Source organism: Budorcas taxicolor, chromosome 2 (assembly GCF_023091745.1).
Source record: "Budorcas taxicolor isolate Tak-1 chromosome 2, Takin1.1, whole genome shotgun sequence".
NCBI lineage: Eukaryota > Metazoa > Chordata > Mammalia > Artiodactyla > Bovidae > Budorcas > Budorcas taxicolor.
In genome coordinates, this window is record NC_068911.1 from 169,924,513 (window position 1) to 169,940,871 (window position 16,359).

At 39.8% G+C, this 16,359-nt stretch overlaps 1 protein-coding gene across 1 annotated transcript in view; it reads right to left on the minus strand.

The window, feature by feature from the left end:
• Positions 1 to 4,314: 4,314 nt before the first annotated feature.
• The window catches only part of STX12 (syntaxin 12), a 35,970-nt gene continuing 23,925 nt past the window's right edge, over positions 4,315 to 16,359 (minus strand). The window contains exons 5-9 of the mRNA XM_052663708.1: positions 14,559 to 14,602; positions 12,845 to 12,950; positions 7,638 to 7,710; positions 6,864 to 6,946; positions 4,315 to 5,553 (exon numbers count right to left, since the gene is read on the minus strand). Of these exons, the coding sequence (XP_052519668.1) occupies positions 5,461 to 5,553; positions 6,864 to 6,946; positions 7,638 to 7,710; positions 12,845 to 12,950; positions 14,559 to 14,602 (399 nt within the window). The 3' untranslated portion in view covers positions 4,315 to 5,460. The remainder of the gene's footprint in view (positions 5,554 to 6,863; positions 6,947 to 7,637; positions 7,711 to 12,844; positions 12,951 to 14,558; positions 14,603 to 16,359) is intronic.

A 16,359-nucleotide genomic window follows, 5' to 3' on the forward strand; every position in this document is an offset into this window, starting at 1 on the left:
ATGTGGGCAAGAATGTAGTTTATATGGATCATCTCATTTAATCCTTAAAACTCTCTTTGAAATAGGTATTATAGATCCCTGAGGGGAGGCTCAGAGAGACTGAGTTGCCCAGCCTCACGCTAGAAGGAGTGGGATTCAAACCTAAATCTGTATGATGCCAAAGCCCATGCTCTTTAATCATCACTCTCTCACACTTTGATGTTGATATGATCATATTTATTATTAGCATGCAACTGAAACCCAACACTTTCTCAGTTCTGTAGAAAACATGAGAGGATTATCCAACCTGTTTTTTTCTTTTAAGGAAACCAAATGCAAAATTACTGTCCACCTATAAAGAGGCATTGCACAGCAGATTATCTCTTTCTGTGGTGGAGCTCTTGTCTTGATTCCCTACTACTGGTCCTTTAGATTTTAAATCTAACATCAACCTGTTCAAAAGATTTTGCCCTGGGTGACATCTCCAGGCATCAAGATTTAACTGTAGCATATTAACTTAGAATTTAAAATTATCAACTGTTAGGAGAATCACATTTTCCACTGGTCTTCAAAAGCATAATAAACTCATCCAGCAAGGATGTTAACTGGTCAGATTTTTTTTTTTTGGCTGCATGTGTGGCTTTAAGGATCTTAGTTTCCTCACCAGAGATTGAACCTGGGGCCACAGCAGTGGAAGCACCAAGTCCTAACCACTGGACTGCTAGGGAATTCCCTGAGGTCACTTATCAAATGAACGGGTTAATATACCCCCTTTTCCAGCCCTGTGATTCCAAAGATAGACTAGGCCAATAGTTCTAAACTTGCTTTCAGGAAAACAGGCTATAGCTTCCTCCTTTGAGCACAAGGACTTGATTCTTAAAAAAAATTAAATCATCTCAAGTGTTTTGAGTATAACAGAAAAGAGAAGGTACTTTTATCTGGAGAGATTGTGTGGGCCTTTGAGGTCCTATGCCCTTTTCAGGCATGAGGTGGTATTGAAGGCATTTCTAGCTGTCAGTGACCTTAATAACATGTCAGCTTTGTCTTTCAATTTCTCAGCTTCCACGGGTGGTCCATTATTTAATCCCTTATAATGCTGAATATACACCCAAGAAACCTAAAATATATTCTTACCCTTATAATTCTTTATTCCTTGGCCATTTCCCCTGTTTTCAGCACAGCTAATATTCACACTGACCGCAGATGTAATGTAATGGCACACTTACCTAGGCCTTACAAAGCAAAATGCTCTTTGTTTGGGTACCAATGATGTCAGTACAGATATGCAAACTAGAGGACAGCAGTCTAGGAGGTGAACCTTTTGAAATGTAAAGACTGCTGGACTAGCTGCCAATGGATTTTGGTATCTCAAAAAAGATTAGTTTCTTAGACTTTGAGACTTTAGAATAGAATCTAAAGATATAAGGAATATATTGATATTAAAAAAACTTCCTTAGAACATCTTTGATATGAATGATCAGATGGAGACACTGAAAAACAAATGTTTGTATACAGATGGTAGATACATCAGGAAACTTCATTTAGCCGGGTGGTGAACAAAAAATTGACAAGGTGCTAAGGTCCATCTAGCCTAGTTTTTCCTGTGGTCATGTATGGATGTGAGGGAGGCCTGGCGTGCTGCGATTCATGCGGTCGCAAAGAGTTGGACATAACAGCGACTGAACTGAACTGAAGAAAAGATGTTCATGAAAAGTGAATAGAAATTGCCATTACTCTGGATTGTTAAAGCTTTATGAAAGAGGTGGTGGAACGACAGTTTGTATTAGTGATGAACGGAGACAGTGCATAGGTCTAAAGGTATGGTTTTGAAGTCTGTGTGCTTGAGATCAAAGCCTGACTCCACTGCTCCTAAACTGTGTGCCCTTGGCCAGGTCACTTACTATGCCTCAGTTTCCTAATCCATAAAAAGAGGACAAGAAAAATACATCTCTTCAATGGTTTTGTGGCTATAAGATGATAAATGTAAAACGTTTAACATAGTGAATTGTTTGTAGTAAGGGCTTTAATATCACCCCACAAATGACCAATGAGAGCACTTCCACAAGCCTTTAAATTCCTACAGTAGACCACCATCCTTGGCCTCAGCTTCTTCAGCTGTAAAGCGATGGGGCTAGTCTAGATGAGTGATTCAAACATTAGAGATGTCATGGACTAGGGGAAAAAGAAGATACTACAGTGGCATCAACTTTTATTTTGCCAACTAAGGAGATTTTAAATGAAGACTGTGACCTAACATCACCACCTTTTCATTTTCATAATCTTTTTAAAAAGTGAGGAAGCCATTAGCTCAAAGATGGCACTTTAAAAAGCCCACTAACATTATTTTTCTCATTTCTTCACGGACTGTAAAAAATTGGTCCTCAATCAGAGTCCCACATTAAAAATTCTATCATTTCAAGTTTATCTCTTAAAAATGAAGTACTATTTTGTCAATCAAATTTCATTTTGGATAAGGATTCAAAAGAACTCCTCAGTTGACCTAAAAGCAGAAAGAGTTAGAATCAAAATCTTTCAAGCTATTCCCTGGCAAGGTGGAGATTCTGAAGTAGTTGTAATTCATAGTGCTGGAAAGCAATACTGAAAAATTCTTTGAAACCTAGGGATACCCTAAACATGCTTAGAAAAGCAGGGAGGAAGCAGGTGATTCCCACTCCTAGAAACATGATAGAATTGAGTTCTGTCTAACACTGAGTTGAGTTCTGGTCTGCATTTAGTGACCAAAAGTAAGTTTCACTCCCATGACTGAGAACTGCCTCTGAACAGAAGGGGGAAAAAAAAAAAAAAACCCACAAAAAAACCAAAAACTGAAGGGAGAAGGCTCAAGGTGTTTTAATTTGCACTGACTGAAGCATAATTTCATTTTGACATTTTTGCTAGTGGTACAAGGGAGTGTATCTCCACTCCTTAACAAAACAAAACCTGTTCAGGGAGCACAGATTTAGCAGCTAACAAGTTCCTGTTCTTGAATATTCACAGAGGAAGTGGCCCGCATGACACTTCTAGTCTACCCTATACTACAGTACTACAGTTTTAATTCACTTGAAGAGAAAACTTTCCATAAAGAAAGGAGAAAGGGAGAAAGAGAAAAGAAAAGGAATAAAGAGACAAACAGAATTTGTATGTTCAGACTAAACCCTTGTGATCCTTATAATCAGAGAATTTAAAGCTATAAAAGAGCAACTGAGGACACTTGGGGCCTATGGGTTAAGTAACTTGTTCAAATACCTATAGTGAGTAAATAAGAGAGTTAAGATTCTCCAGGCCTTCTGTACCCCAGTCTAGTTTTTGACCTCCAAACCAATGGTTTTCAACCATGGTTATACCTGAGAATTATCTGGAGCTTTAAAAGTCCCTATATCCAAGCTATAACCCCCACTAACTAAATTAGAATCTTGTGGTAGGGGTACCAAGATATCAGTATTTTTTTGTTTCTAATGTGAAGACATAGTTAAGAATATCACTGCCCTAAACCATGGTGCCCTCAAGGTGGGCAAAGCACAGGTAAGGATAATTCTGTGAACAGGTTTGTTAGGCCCATTTAGCAGAACCTCTTGGTAACTATTACAAGTTCTAGGCCATTGCAATTCTAGGCCAAGGTCATATTTGCGGCCCATGATTACTATTACCACACCACCATGGGATTATATAGTATAATAGAACAGAACTATGGTGGCTTCATTTAACCCAAACTGAAAAGTGTTTTGTTTTGTTTTTTAAAATCAAGCCTTTTTTTTCTTGCCTGGAGTATTATAAATGATGTATTCAGGTCCAAGTATAATTTAGAGCTGAAGGGGCAGTGATTGTAGAACCAATGAATTATCTCTGAAGCTGCTGCCTGGGCCTCTGTGACACCCCAACAGCTCTATTCTGTTCTTCAGGGAAAGGGCCTCTTCCACCCCCAAACCAATCCTCACCTGATCTCCAGTTTTCTTGCAGGTCTCAGTTTTTCTCTGGACAGCACATCATCTGATATCTACTGCATTAGGATGTTAACGCATAGAAACTTATAATAGAAGGTTTTAAAATGTTTATTTGTATTATGAGGGTGAAATGATGCAAGAGTGCAAAGAAACTTAAGTATTTAGCCCTTGTTTCCCTGCTGTTCACATTATTTTAGGAAAAGAAGATTAAGGAACATTAAAAGGAATGGAAGAAGTAAATATAAATATACCTAGCCAAATCCTCTAATTCACTAAAGGATGAACTGAAATTGTTGGCCCAATTCACATTTATTGAGAACCTAAAAAAATTACTTCCCCTGTAACTTCCCTAAACCTGTGAAAAAGGGGAGTGGACAACATTTATATTACAAGACAGCAATCTTTTATTGAAACATTTTTTTTGGTCTAAAACTATGCATGGAGAGATTAACCTCTTGTTCATAAATTAGGATAATTCTAACATCACTATTCCAAACCAATATTATTTACAAAAAAAGTACCTTTTCTTTGTTTTCTTGCCAGTTCACAGGACTAAATTCTAAATTTTAAACCAACTTGAGTCTAGCTTTTAAAATTTCCCTGCCACCAAATGCCCAGCAAACCTTATTAGGGTAGGGGGCAGCCTTTTGATGGCAACAGTCATCATTTACCAGGAATGTAGAACCACAACTGAGCAACAACAACAGAAGATTAAATCATTCCAAACAATTCCTGTTTGCTTTCCAAAAGCATGCTTTGTCTAATTCTCCCATTCTATACAGACAGGTGGGAGAGGAACGCCACAGAGCATCGTAATGTTGATTCAATCAACCTCTTCAAAAAGTGGACAAGATGGTTTAGCATATATATGGATGAACTGCAGTCAATGACACGAACAAGTAATAAACTTTAAACCCAGATTAACACATATTCCCCAATAGCTGGCCAGCTCAGATCATTACTTCTCATTTAATCTGGATCACATGTGCAATTTTTTACTCTCTAGTTAAATACATTGCCAAAATTTTTCAAAGCATATAGGGAACAGGCTTCTTAGAAATTCAAATTAAAATGTTAAATAATAAAAATTGCTGGCTTATTATACAGTTTCTGACAAACTCCAATGTGCTGGGTGACCGAAAGTAATTCTATCTCAGTTGCTAGTAAAAAGGTAAATCTTGTATATACATAAAAAGACAATATTACAAGACTGTAGTGTTAGCCTACTGAAACAAGAATATCTTAGAATGGAATTTTAAGTAAACACTTGGGATGATGAGCAATCAGAATACAAGAGAAAAGAAAATCCACATAAATTAATTCTTAATTTGAGGAATCAATAAAATGTATACACAAATTGATAAATACTGTCTCCATAGGTCACTAATTCCAAGGACTAGTTAGTAGGTAGTTTCTAACTAAATTATTACAAGACATTCTGGTGTATTCTCTCTTCGTATGATCAGTTTGTTCTGGCAAGACTCCAACAAGCACTTGCCCTTGAAAACAGCTCAGCGGGAGAAGGCTGGAGGCAATCACTTCATTTATTAACTAGCCACAAAATAAATCCCAAGATTACAATAATCACTGACAGGACAAGCACCAGGATACAGATCTTCTTGCGAGATTTTTTCTGAGGAGAGAAATATGTAAAGAAGATACTCATGAAACAAGTAAAAAAAGTTTATAAAACTCCAGGAGTGCTTCATCAGTCGGCCTCCTGGTAATGCAAAATTAAACTGTGTATGATTATGCAGACACCTTCTCAAAAATCTCAAGGTACCAGTGCTAGACAGCAGTGCAAGTCCTCATTCAATGCTCCCAAATACAGTTTTGCAAAGGAACTGTTTATGTTGCAAGGTGTTATTTGCCATAAAAAAAGTTATTTGTACATGTATATTTGAATAAAGGTTTTATACCTGTTATAAAATTTTATGTTCACTGTAAAAAATACAGACAAGCAGAAGAGAAAATAATCACCCACAGATAAAACAGCTGACATTTTAATTGTATTTCCTTCTGATCTTTTATCCAGGCACATTTATCTGACAAAATTGGGACCATACTGTATCATGTCTGATGGTTTTCTCACTCAATATTTTAGAATAAAATTTGTGATATTATAAACTTTTCATAAACATCTTTTAATTCCCACATAAAATAACATGAAGTGGATATAGATAATTTACTTGACTGTTCTTTACTGTTGGATATTAAAGTTATCACTCACTTTTTAAAAGGAAACTACTATTAAATACAATTTCTTTAAGAACAGTCCCAGGGGAAGTACAATTATCTTAGGAACATGGTAAATGACTAAATGCTATTTGTTTCTAAAAACCCATGCAACACCAGGTTGAGGAGAAATGAGAAGGACCTCATTCACAACATGTGTAAACTGAGGTGAAGACCCAGATAAAGTTCGTAAAATCAGAGTTTCAAATAATATGTAGAAAAATACCACTTTACAGAAAGTAGAACAATTAACCCCTATTTGTTCACAGCAAAATAACCCTCATATGATAAGCCAACTAATTCATACATAAACAGCAGTCCAAGTTGAGCCTCTGTCCATTTTCTGTGGCAACAGTCAACATAAATTATCTGCAAAGTCCTACTTTGTACCTATTACTATCCTAACTGAAACAAATTTCATCTGTTTAGGTTAGAAAATTAGCCTTACCCCAAATTAGGTATCATGCTAGCTTATGGGGATAGCTTTGTAGCTAAGAGGCTTTTATGTCAGTTTATTCAAAGTTTGATGCCTTTTTTGTAGATCTCTCTGCAAAGGAAAATACTAAAAATGGGGCTGGGATGGCAATTACGACTGCCTGCCTCCAGCTTAAGACCAAACAGATGGCTGCAGCTGTTCTCCATGTGTCAGTGACTCTGATGGCCCCTAGAGTCTACAGCAGAGTGACTTTCTTTTGTACCTGCTTTTACCTGATAGTAAGCAGCTCGCTGTAGCTGGTCAGTGGCTCTTTCTACATGCACCTCTGAGCTTTCCACGTTGGCTTCTATGCTGTCTGCAAAAGAGAAGGGCAGAGGATGTTTTACCACAGTCGGATGTTTCAAGACTGCAAACTGAAGAGCATTCTGATGCTAAGGGTCCTGTTCCACCATCACTCCAACTATCCAGCCATGAGATCAAAAGTTACCAGCCCCATAAGAGAACAGCCCTCTTCTTTGGAAAAAACACTGAAGAATTGTTTAGAGGTAGAGGGTTATGAAGTATGCAAATCATCCACAAACAGTTCAGAAAAAAATCAGGTAAATACATAGAAAGAGTGCAAATAAAAAGCAAATGGGGTAGAATGTTAACAAGAAGTAAATCTAAGTAAAGCTTATAAAGGAGTTCCTTGTTATTTTCATTTTTGCAACTTTTTGTGAACTTGAAATTATTTCCAAATAAAAAGTTTTTTTAAAAAAGGGTTTCAAATCCCATAGCTGTGCAAGTTTCTGGAGATAAAAACTGAGAAGCTGACAGCTATTTCTCTAAATAGCCAAAGACTTAACATGAGGCTACGGCAAGTGAATAGGCTATTCATGGAAGCCTTATTTTAATTTCCACATTTGACAAGGTAAGAAAATTGCTAAGAAAATGAATTTAGTGATTTTTAAATGGTATTCCTAGATTCCTAAGACACAGCTTACTGACTTCTTTGCATACAAAAACTATCCACTCACCTTTATGTTAAAGGTATCAATAATACATACCAATGATATCACCCTGGTCATGGATCATCATGGCCAAATCTTTAAATATCTGATTGACATCCAAAATATCAGCCTAAGGAACACACACACACAAAAATTAACCAATATTAAGTAACATGTTGGAAGATTCATTTCCTCTACTTACCTAAAGTTCTGGCTATTAACATAACACATGTGTTTTTAAAGCTTATAAATCATGCTTTCTTTATAAACAGAAAATGAAAATAAAGTTAATTATTAACACTTACTAAGTGACTTCTGTATGCAGAGTACTATGCTGGTAGGTAATTAGAAGCACAGTCTCTTGGAGCCTGACTATCAGTTATAGAGGACTGTTAACCCTCCACAGTCTTGTTCAACCCTAAATTAAGAACTTCTTTGGACCTCCCTACTAAAATGTAGACAATGACAGTACCCATCTCATAGCATTTTCAGAAGTACTAGATAAAAAGTTCTTCAGTCCAGTTCAGTTTAGTTCAGTTGCTCAGTCGTGTCTGACTCTTTGCGACCCCATGAATTGCAGCACGCCAGGCCTCCCTGTCCATCACCAACTCCCGGAGTTCACTCAGACTCACGTCCATCGAGTCTGTGATGCCATCCAGCCATCTCATCCTCTGTCGTCCCCTTCTCCCCCTGCCCCCAATCCCTCCCAGCATCAGAGTCTTTTCCAATGAGTCAACTCTTCACATGAGGTGACCAAAGTACTGGAGCTTCAGCTTTAGCATCATTCCTTCCAAAGAAATCCCAGGGCTGATCTCCTTCAGAATGGACTGGTTGGATCTCCTTGCAGTCCAAGGGACTCTCAAGAGTCTTCTCCAACACCACAGTTCAAACGCATCAATTCTTCGGTGCTCAGCCTTCTTCACAGTCCAACTCTCACATCCCTACATGACTACTGGAAAAATCATAGCCTTGACTAGATGGACCTTAGTCGGTAAAGTAATGTCTCTGCTTTTGAATATGCTGTCTAGGTTGGTCATAACTTTTCTTCCAAGGAGTAAGCGTCTTTTAATTTCATGGCTGCAGTCACCATCTGCAGTGATTTTGGAGCCCCAAAAAATAAAGTCTGACACTGTTTCCACTGTTTCCCCATCTATTTCCCATGAAGTGATGGGACCGGATGCCATGATCTTCATTTTCTGAATGTTGAGCTTTAAGCCAACTTTTTCGCTCTCCTCTTTCACTTTCATCAAGAGGCTTTTTAGTTTCTCTTCACTTTCTGCCATAAGGGTGATGTCATCTGCATATCTCAGGTTATTGATATTTCTCCCGGCAATCTTGATTCCAGTTTGTGCTTCTTCCAGCCCAGCGTTTCTCATGATGTACTCTGCATAGTAGTTAAATAAGCATGGTGACAATATACAGCCTTGATGTACTCCTTTTCCTATTTGGAACCAGTCTGTTGTTCCATGTCCAGTTCTAACTGTTGCTTCCTGACCTGCATATAGGTTTCTCAAGATGCCGGTCAGGTGGTCTGGTATTCCCGTCTCTTTCAAAATTTTCTACAGTTTATTGTGATCCACACAGTCAAAGGCTTTGGCATAGTCAATAAAACAGCTGCTGCTGCTGCTGCTGCTAAGTCGCTTCAGTCGTGTCCGACTCTGTGCGACCCCATAGACAGCAGCCCACCAGGCTCCCCTGTCCCTGGGATTCTCCAGGCAAGAACACTGGAGTAGGTTGCCATTTCCTTCTCCAATGCATGAAAGTGAAAAGTGAAAGTGAAGTCGCTCAGTCGTGTCTGACTCTTAGCGACCCCATGGACTGCAGCCTACCAGGCTCCTCCGTCCATGGGATTTTCCAGACAAGAGTACTGGAGTGGGGTACCATTGCCTTCTCCGCAATAAAGCAGAAATAGATGTTTTTCTGGAACTCTCTTGCTTTTTCAATGATCCAGAGGATGTTGGCAATTTGATCTCTGGTTCCTCTGCCTTTTCTAAAACCAGCTTGAACATCAGGAAGTTCACGGTTCACGTATTGCTGAAGCCTGGCTTGGAGAGTTTTGAGCATTACTTTACTAGAATGTGAGATGAGTGCAATTGTGCAGTAGTCTGACCATTCTTTGGCATTGTCTTTCTTTGGGATTGGAATGAAAACTGACCTTTTCCAGTCCTGTGGCCACTGCTGAGTTTTCCAAATTTGCTGACATTATTGAGTGCAGCACTTAAAAGAAAGGGTATTATATGGTAAATGACTAATAAGTGGTATAGCATTTACCTCAAGCAGAGAAGGAAGACTATGGCAGAAGAGGCAGGACTTAAGAAGCCATATACATAGAAAGGTAACTTGGTTAAAGAACAAACAGCCCAGTTTGGCTATAACATGGATGTGATATTATGATTCATAATAAGAAATATGTATTTGATCTTTGTCTCAATCGGAGCACAGAGCTCCTAAAATTTTTTTCTAAGTGATAAAAGAGATAAAGATGTCCTTTTTAATTCAAAACAAACCCTTTCAATCACTCCTGAGTATGTTAATAGCTTGGCTTTTGTAAAAACCCCTCAGGATGGGGGCTAGTTGCCAGGGGAACCAACCTGGTGTTTAGTTGATTGGAACTTTCAGCCCCAGTTCCAACCTCTGGGGAGGGGTGGAGGGCTCAAGGTTAGATCAATCACCAAAGGCCAATTATTTAATTAATCATGCTCATGTAACCAGAAGTTCAGAGAGCTTCTTGGTTAGTGAACACATGGAGATATGGGGAGTGTAGTAGGCCTGGAGAGGGCATGGAAGCCATGCACGCGTGCATGCTCAATCATTTCAGTCATGTCTGACTCTTTGCAACCCTATGGACTATAGCCCATCAGGCTCCTCTGTGCATGGGATTCTCCAGGCAAGAATACTGGAGTGGGTTGCCATGTCCTCCTCCAGGGGATCTTCCTGACCCAGGGATAGAACCCATGTCTCCTGAATCTCCTGCACTGCAGGCGGATTCTTTGCCACTGCGCCACTGGAGAAGCCCCATGGAAGCCATGTACCCCTGGCCATATACTTTGCCCTATGCATCTCTTCCGTCTGGCTCTTCCTGAGCTGTATCCTCTTATAATAAACCAGTAACCTAATGAGTAAACTGTTTTCTTGAGTTCTGTGAGCTGCTCCAGCTAATTAATCAAACCCAAGGAGGGGATCATGAGAACTTCCAATTTCCAACCTGTTGGTCAGAAGCACAGGTGACAACCTGGATTTGCGACTGGCACCTGAAGTCGCAGAAACAGGGGTCAGTCTTGTGGGACTGAACCTTCAATCTGTGGGATCTGAGGCTAACTCCAGGAAGACAGTATTAGAACTAAGTTGCACTGTAGCGTATCTTGATGATGTGGCAGAATTGCTTGATGTGGGGGGAAAAAACACATATTTGGTGACCAGAGTGTGGGAAGGATAGAGTGGGAGTAGAAGAGAAGCACACCGGAGTGTGTTGCTGCACTGTTAGAGCAGGGTTTGCATGTTAGATGCAGGAAATGACTGGACACGAAAGTGCAACAGCTAAGGAATTAGACCTTGATTCTGTTGAACGTGAAGTGCCCATGACACTCCTCTCCTCAGCTCCACACATCTCATTCTACTCTCGGCTGGATGGGATTTCTCATGTTAGAGAATCAATTAGATGACTAGTAGCAATAGATGAAAAAGAAAACACATGACATCTTTGAAGTCAAACTTCAGGCTTTCCCTGATGGCTCAGCCGGTAAAGAATCCACCTGTAATACAGGAGACACAGGAGGTATGTGTTCAATCCCTGGGTTGGGAAGATCCCATAGAGTAGGAAATGGCAACCCACTCCAGTATTCTTGCTTGGAGATTCCCTTGGACAGAGGAGTCTGGCAAGCTACGGTCCATGGGGTCACAAAGAGTCAGACATGACTAAATACGAGCACAAGGATGAACTGTTTCATCAAAAAACAGAGGGCAACAACAAAATTCTGTAAAGCAATTATCCTTCAATAAAAAAAATTTAAAAAAAAAAAAGTATCAAGAAAAAAAAACAGAGGGCTCTAGGGCAGTGTGTCTCAACCTTGACTGCACTTTGTAATCACCTGGGAAGTTTGTAAGATAAAAAATGCCCTCACCCAGGGCTTCCTGTGGATGTTTGTCCATTTTTAACCTACAAAAAAATAAGAAAATCACATGCAGTTCAAACTAGTAATTGGTGGGTGGATGAGAAGAGGTGGGGCATTAAAAAAAAAAAAATCTCCAAGTGATTCTAAAAGTACAGTCAGGGTTCAGAACCACTGCCACAGATGAAGGTCAAGGAGGAGATCAAAGTTTCTCCTCTCTACAACCCTCCTCCCCGCACTGCCGCAAGATGGCAGTCTTCCATCTCCATGGAGAAAAGTACTCAGGTTTAAGGATATTTTACTGGTCATCATGCAAAAAATTAAAGTTGGAAACTCAGGTAAGAAAGGCCTTGAGACTTCTCTCTCAACCCTCACCTCAAAAATTGTTCCTGTTTCTCTGACTCACAGATGGGATACCCAAAATTTGTGATTGGACTTTCAGATGCACAAAAATGGAGCAAACTTTTTGGCCTGTCTTTACTCTGGGTTATTCAGACTAAGCAAAGGGCTCTCCGTAGAGCCCCACCGAACCTAAAGACTGGCACTGAGGTTTGGGGACAAGGTCTTAATAAAATATTTGTTGGCCTTGTTCTGTTCTCCATGGGTATTCTCATGGAGACCTTATAAAACATGGTGACTGAAGAGGGGGTCCAGGTGTCCTCAGGCACTATGACCAGTACCATCCTAGTGAAGTGTGAAAGTTGCTCAGTCATGTCCAACTCTTTGTGACCCTGAATCCTCTTTGTGGCCTGATTCTCCAGGCCAGAATACTAGAATGGGTAGCCATTCCCTTCTCCAGGGGATCTTCCCAACCCAGGGATTGAACCTAGGTCTCCCGCATTGCAGACGGATTCTTTACCAGCTGAGCCATCAGTGAAGCCCAAGAGGACTGGAAAGGGTAGCCTATCCCTTCTCCAGCGGATCTTCCCAACCCAGGAATCAAACCAGGGTCTCCTACATTGCAAGTGGATTCTTTACCAGCTGAGGTACCAGGGAATCCTGATATGGTCATAAGAGTAGGTCAAATTCACCATGATTACACTGACACATAATATGCAAACTGTACAACTCATTTCATCCTTTTTCATAATCACTGAGAGAAAAACCAGATTGCAGATACACTGAGTCAAACAAAAAACATGACCTGGCCCTCACCTCCAGCTGCCGAATTGCTGTCTCCCTCTCTTTAATAAGCTCCAGGTCCTGTTCGGTGATGGCCACCTCATCCTCCTGTCTCTGCATCTGGTTCCACTCCTCATGGCTGCAGGGAGACAAGCACATGGGCTGATTCCTCCCCACAAAGGTGTACCTAAGACATATCATCTCTGCTGTCAGCAGAGCCTGTCCAAAGACGGTACCAGGCCTCCAACTCCTCTGGTAACAATACAAGTCCCTGGGGGTTACATTCTTCACATCCAGAGGCAAAGAACTGGTAACACCAAGAAAACCAAGTCTCAGCTTTCATGGGCAAAACTAAGAGGAGGCAGAATTACAAGGGATGGGACTCCTTGCTGTTTCCATCCAGGGATACACTCTATAAAGTTGCTAGACAAGAAGCGGGCAGAGATTTGAAATCTCTGGCCCATTCTCTCCCAGGACACTCTCAAAGTGCAAGCTGTGTTGGCATCTCAGGTACTAAATGGGTAGAGAAGAGCAGGTTAAGTGACCTGTCAGTGCCTCACCAATTAGTCTGACAGAATCATATCTCCTGGTTTTCAAGGATTTCTTTGAGGCTATTAAATGTCTCTTAACAGAAAAGCAAAGTGAAAAAGCTGATGAAATGTTACAACTCTTCTTTTCTGGTACCATATTTAGAAGAAAAGCATATGACTTATGAGACATGGCACTTTGAAAATTCAGCATTAAATGTACCTTTCCAGTAGTACACATAAATCACATGTCATCTCCACAATACTTAGAGAACTTTCTCCACGTGCTGGAGATATAAAACTGAGTGAGAGGGCACTCCAGGCCTCTGAGGCACTCAGAGTATAGGGGTGGCAAGATAGATGCACACCTGTGACAAAACACTTTATGTTCTGAACTAGTACCATCAATACATCTCTATGGAATTAGTTAATTCAGTTTGGAGGAGGAAGGAGATGTCTTGTAGATACAAATCATTTGCTTTTTCTAGGGTTGCCTCCATTTTAGGGATGAGTAAACAGAAACCCAGGAACTTTGAAGAACTAATATCCGAATTATAGGTAAAATCTCAGCCCTCCTAAATTGTAGGTTTTGGGGGTTTCTATTTATTCCTCTTGAGCCAAACCCTCTCCTCAACACACAGACATTAGAGATTTCTTGAAAGTTTTTTATTCACTTTGAAATTATCCCTTTCATAATTCAAAGATCATGGAAAAGCCCACTGTTTTGACTTTTTTTAATTTGATGGATTATAAATTACCTACCCCAGGGCTCTTGAGAGTCCCTTGGACTGCAAGGAGATCAAACCAGTCAATCTTAAAGGAAATCAGTCCTGAATATTCTTTGGAAGGACTGATGCTGAAGCTGAAGCTCCAATACTTTGGCCACCTGATGCGAAGAACTGACTCACTGGAAAAGACCCTGATGCTGGGAAAGACTGAAGGCAGGAGAAGGGGATGACAGAGGATGAGATGGTTGGATGGCATCATCAACTCGATGGACATGAGTCTGAGCAAGCTCTGGGAGTTGGTGATGGACAGGGAAGCCAGGCGTGCTGCAGTCCATCAGGTCACAGAGTCAGACACAACTGAACGACTGAACTGAACTGACCCCAGGGGTCCCTTTATTTTTCCTCCTTTTTTCTCACTGATTTTTAAAATTAAAAGGAAGTATAAAGTATAAAATCCCATCTCAACTATCTACCTTAGAACAATTCCTTTACCTGTCAAAGGAGACGAGCTGTTCCTCTCTCTGCCTCTCCTCCGCCTAGAAAGTAGATGGCATTATTGCTGCTGTTATTCACAAACATGTCACAGACACAGACACACACACACACACACACACACACTCACATACACACAATGACCTCCTTTAGCTACAGTATAAAGAAGCAACATCCTTTGGCTCTGATAGGATCTATAAGATGACCCAGGGCTCTGGCAATCTGTCTTGACTGGGAATGGGTGTGAAATAGTCAAAAGCCAATCTGCACTCCACTTTGGGTTCAGAGTCAAAACTATACTAAGTAGGATGGAAAGAACATGGTAGGAGAAAGGAATAAAAACTAATAACAGTGATAACATTTTTAAATTTGGAGAGAGGTGCGTTAAGGGAAAGAATGGAAAACGTGCAAGCAAACACATTTTCAGAACTTGTAGAGATTTCTTTTAAAAATAGACCTTTAAAGCATATCGGGTTCTAAAGTGACAAACTGACTTCAAAAATCAGTCTAATGATACATTACTTTTGTAATTTAACAACTAAGAAAAAAAGTTAAAAGAGCAATCTATTTTTTAAAAAATTCCCTTTTTTATAACAGTAATCAAAAAGTTAAGCAACATAAAGAAAATTTCAAAATTCTACCCACCCAGAGGAATACAGTGGGGTTTTTTAAATTATTATTAGTTTTCACTCTCTCCCCAGATCAAGAAACGAAACACTGCTTGTGTCCTAAAGCCTACCTCTGTGCTCTTCTCCAATAACCACCACCTCCCTCTCCTCCACAGTAACCATTATCCCGACTTTTTGGCCACCATTTTCTTGTATTTTTAAAATATTGATATATATCAATATTTAATATTTTATCTGATTTTGAATTTTACATGAATGGAATTATAATGTTTGTATTCTTTCATGCTTTGATTGGATCAGATTAGATACGCCAGATCCATCCCTGATGCTAAATATAACTGTGGTTCATTTTCTCTGTTGTAATATATTATAGTACCACCACGTATTTATCTCTTCTATTGTTAATTGACATTGGAATGTTTCTGATTGAACGTTGCTATGAACACTCCTGTACTTATATCTTTGTACAAACATACAAAGTTCTCTGGGGTAGAATGGCTGGGTCATAAGGTGTTTTGAAGTTACAGCCAAATGTTTTCCAGTGGTTGTTCCGACTCATACTACCACTGGTCAGGTAGGAAAGTTCCTGTTCCATTACATCCTTTGTGTACCCTGGGCTGTTTATTACACTGCAAAAATTATTTGCCAGTATTCTTTGGGGGCTAGGATAAAAGATGTGTGAACAGAGACGATTTATATTTGCTTTTGTTTGCGTGAAGGTACTCAACCAGACCAGGACTTCTAGAAGCTTCAGGCTTTTGGACCATTCAAGTAGTATGAATTTGGACAGCAAATCTGCCTGAAGGTTACTCTGTGGTATAATTTACCGTCTGGATTTCCCCTCCCTCCTGCCGTCCTCAGTGTTAATGCAATCTTTTTAACAGTCTGCTAAGGAACAGGAGGGCTTACTTTTCATTTTTTTTAGGGCCCAGTTTAATTTGCAAGCACCTTCTTTTACAATATCCATCTTGCATGGACCCATTACTTTGACTTCATGCCATAAGGACATCAAAACTGAATTCACGTTTGCCCTCAGTAAATGTAATCGGTGGAAAAGTAGTTTTTTTCGGTGCTCTACTTATCTCTTTGGGTTCACACCTTCTCTTAGGCTTTGATCTTAATATTTTCATGGCTCTTCGATATTTTTGAGACATTGAGTTGTTAAAATCTAG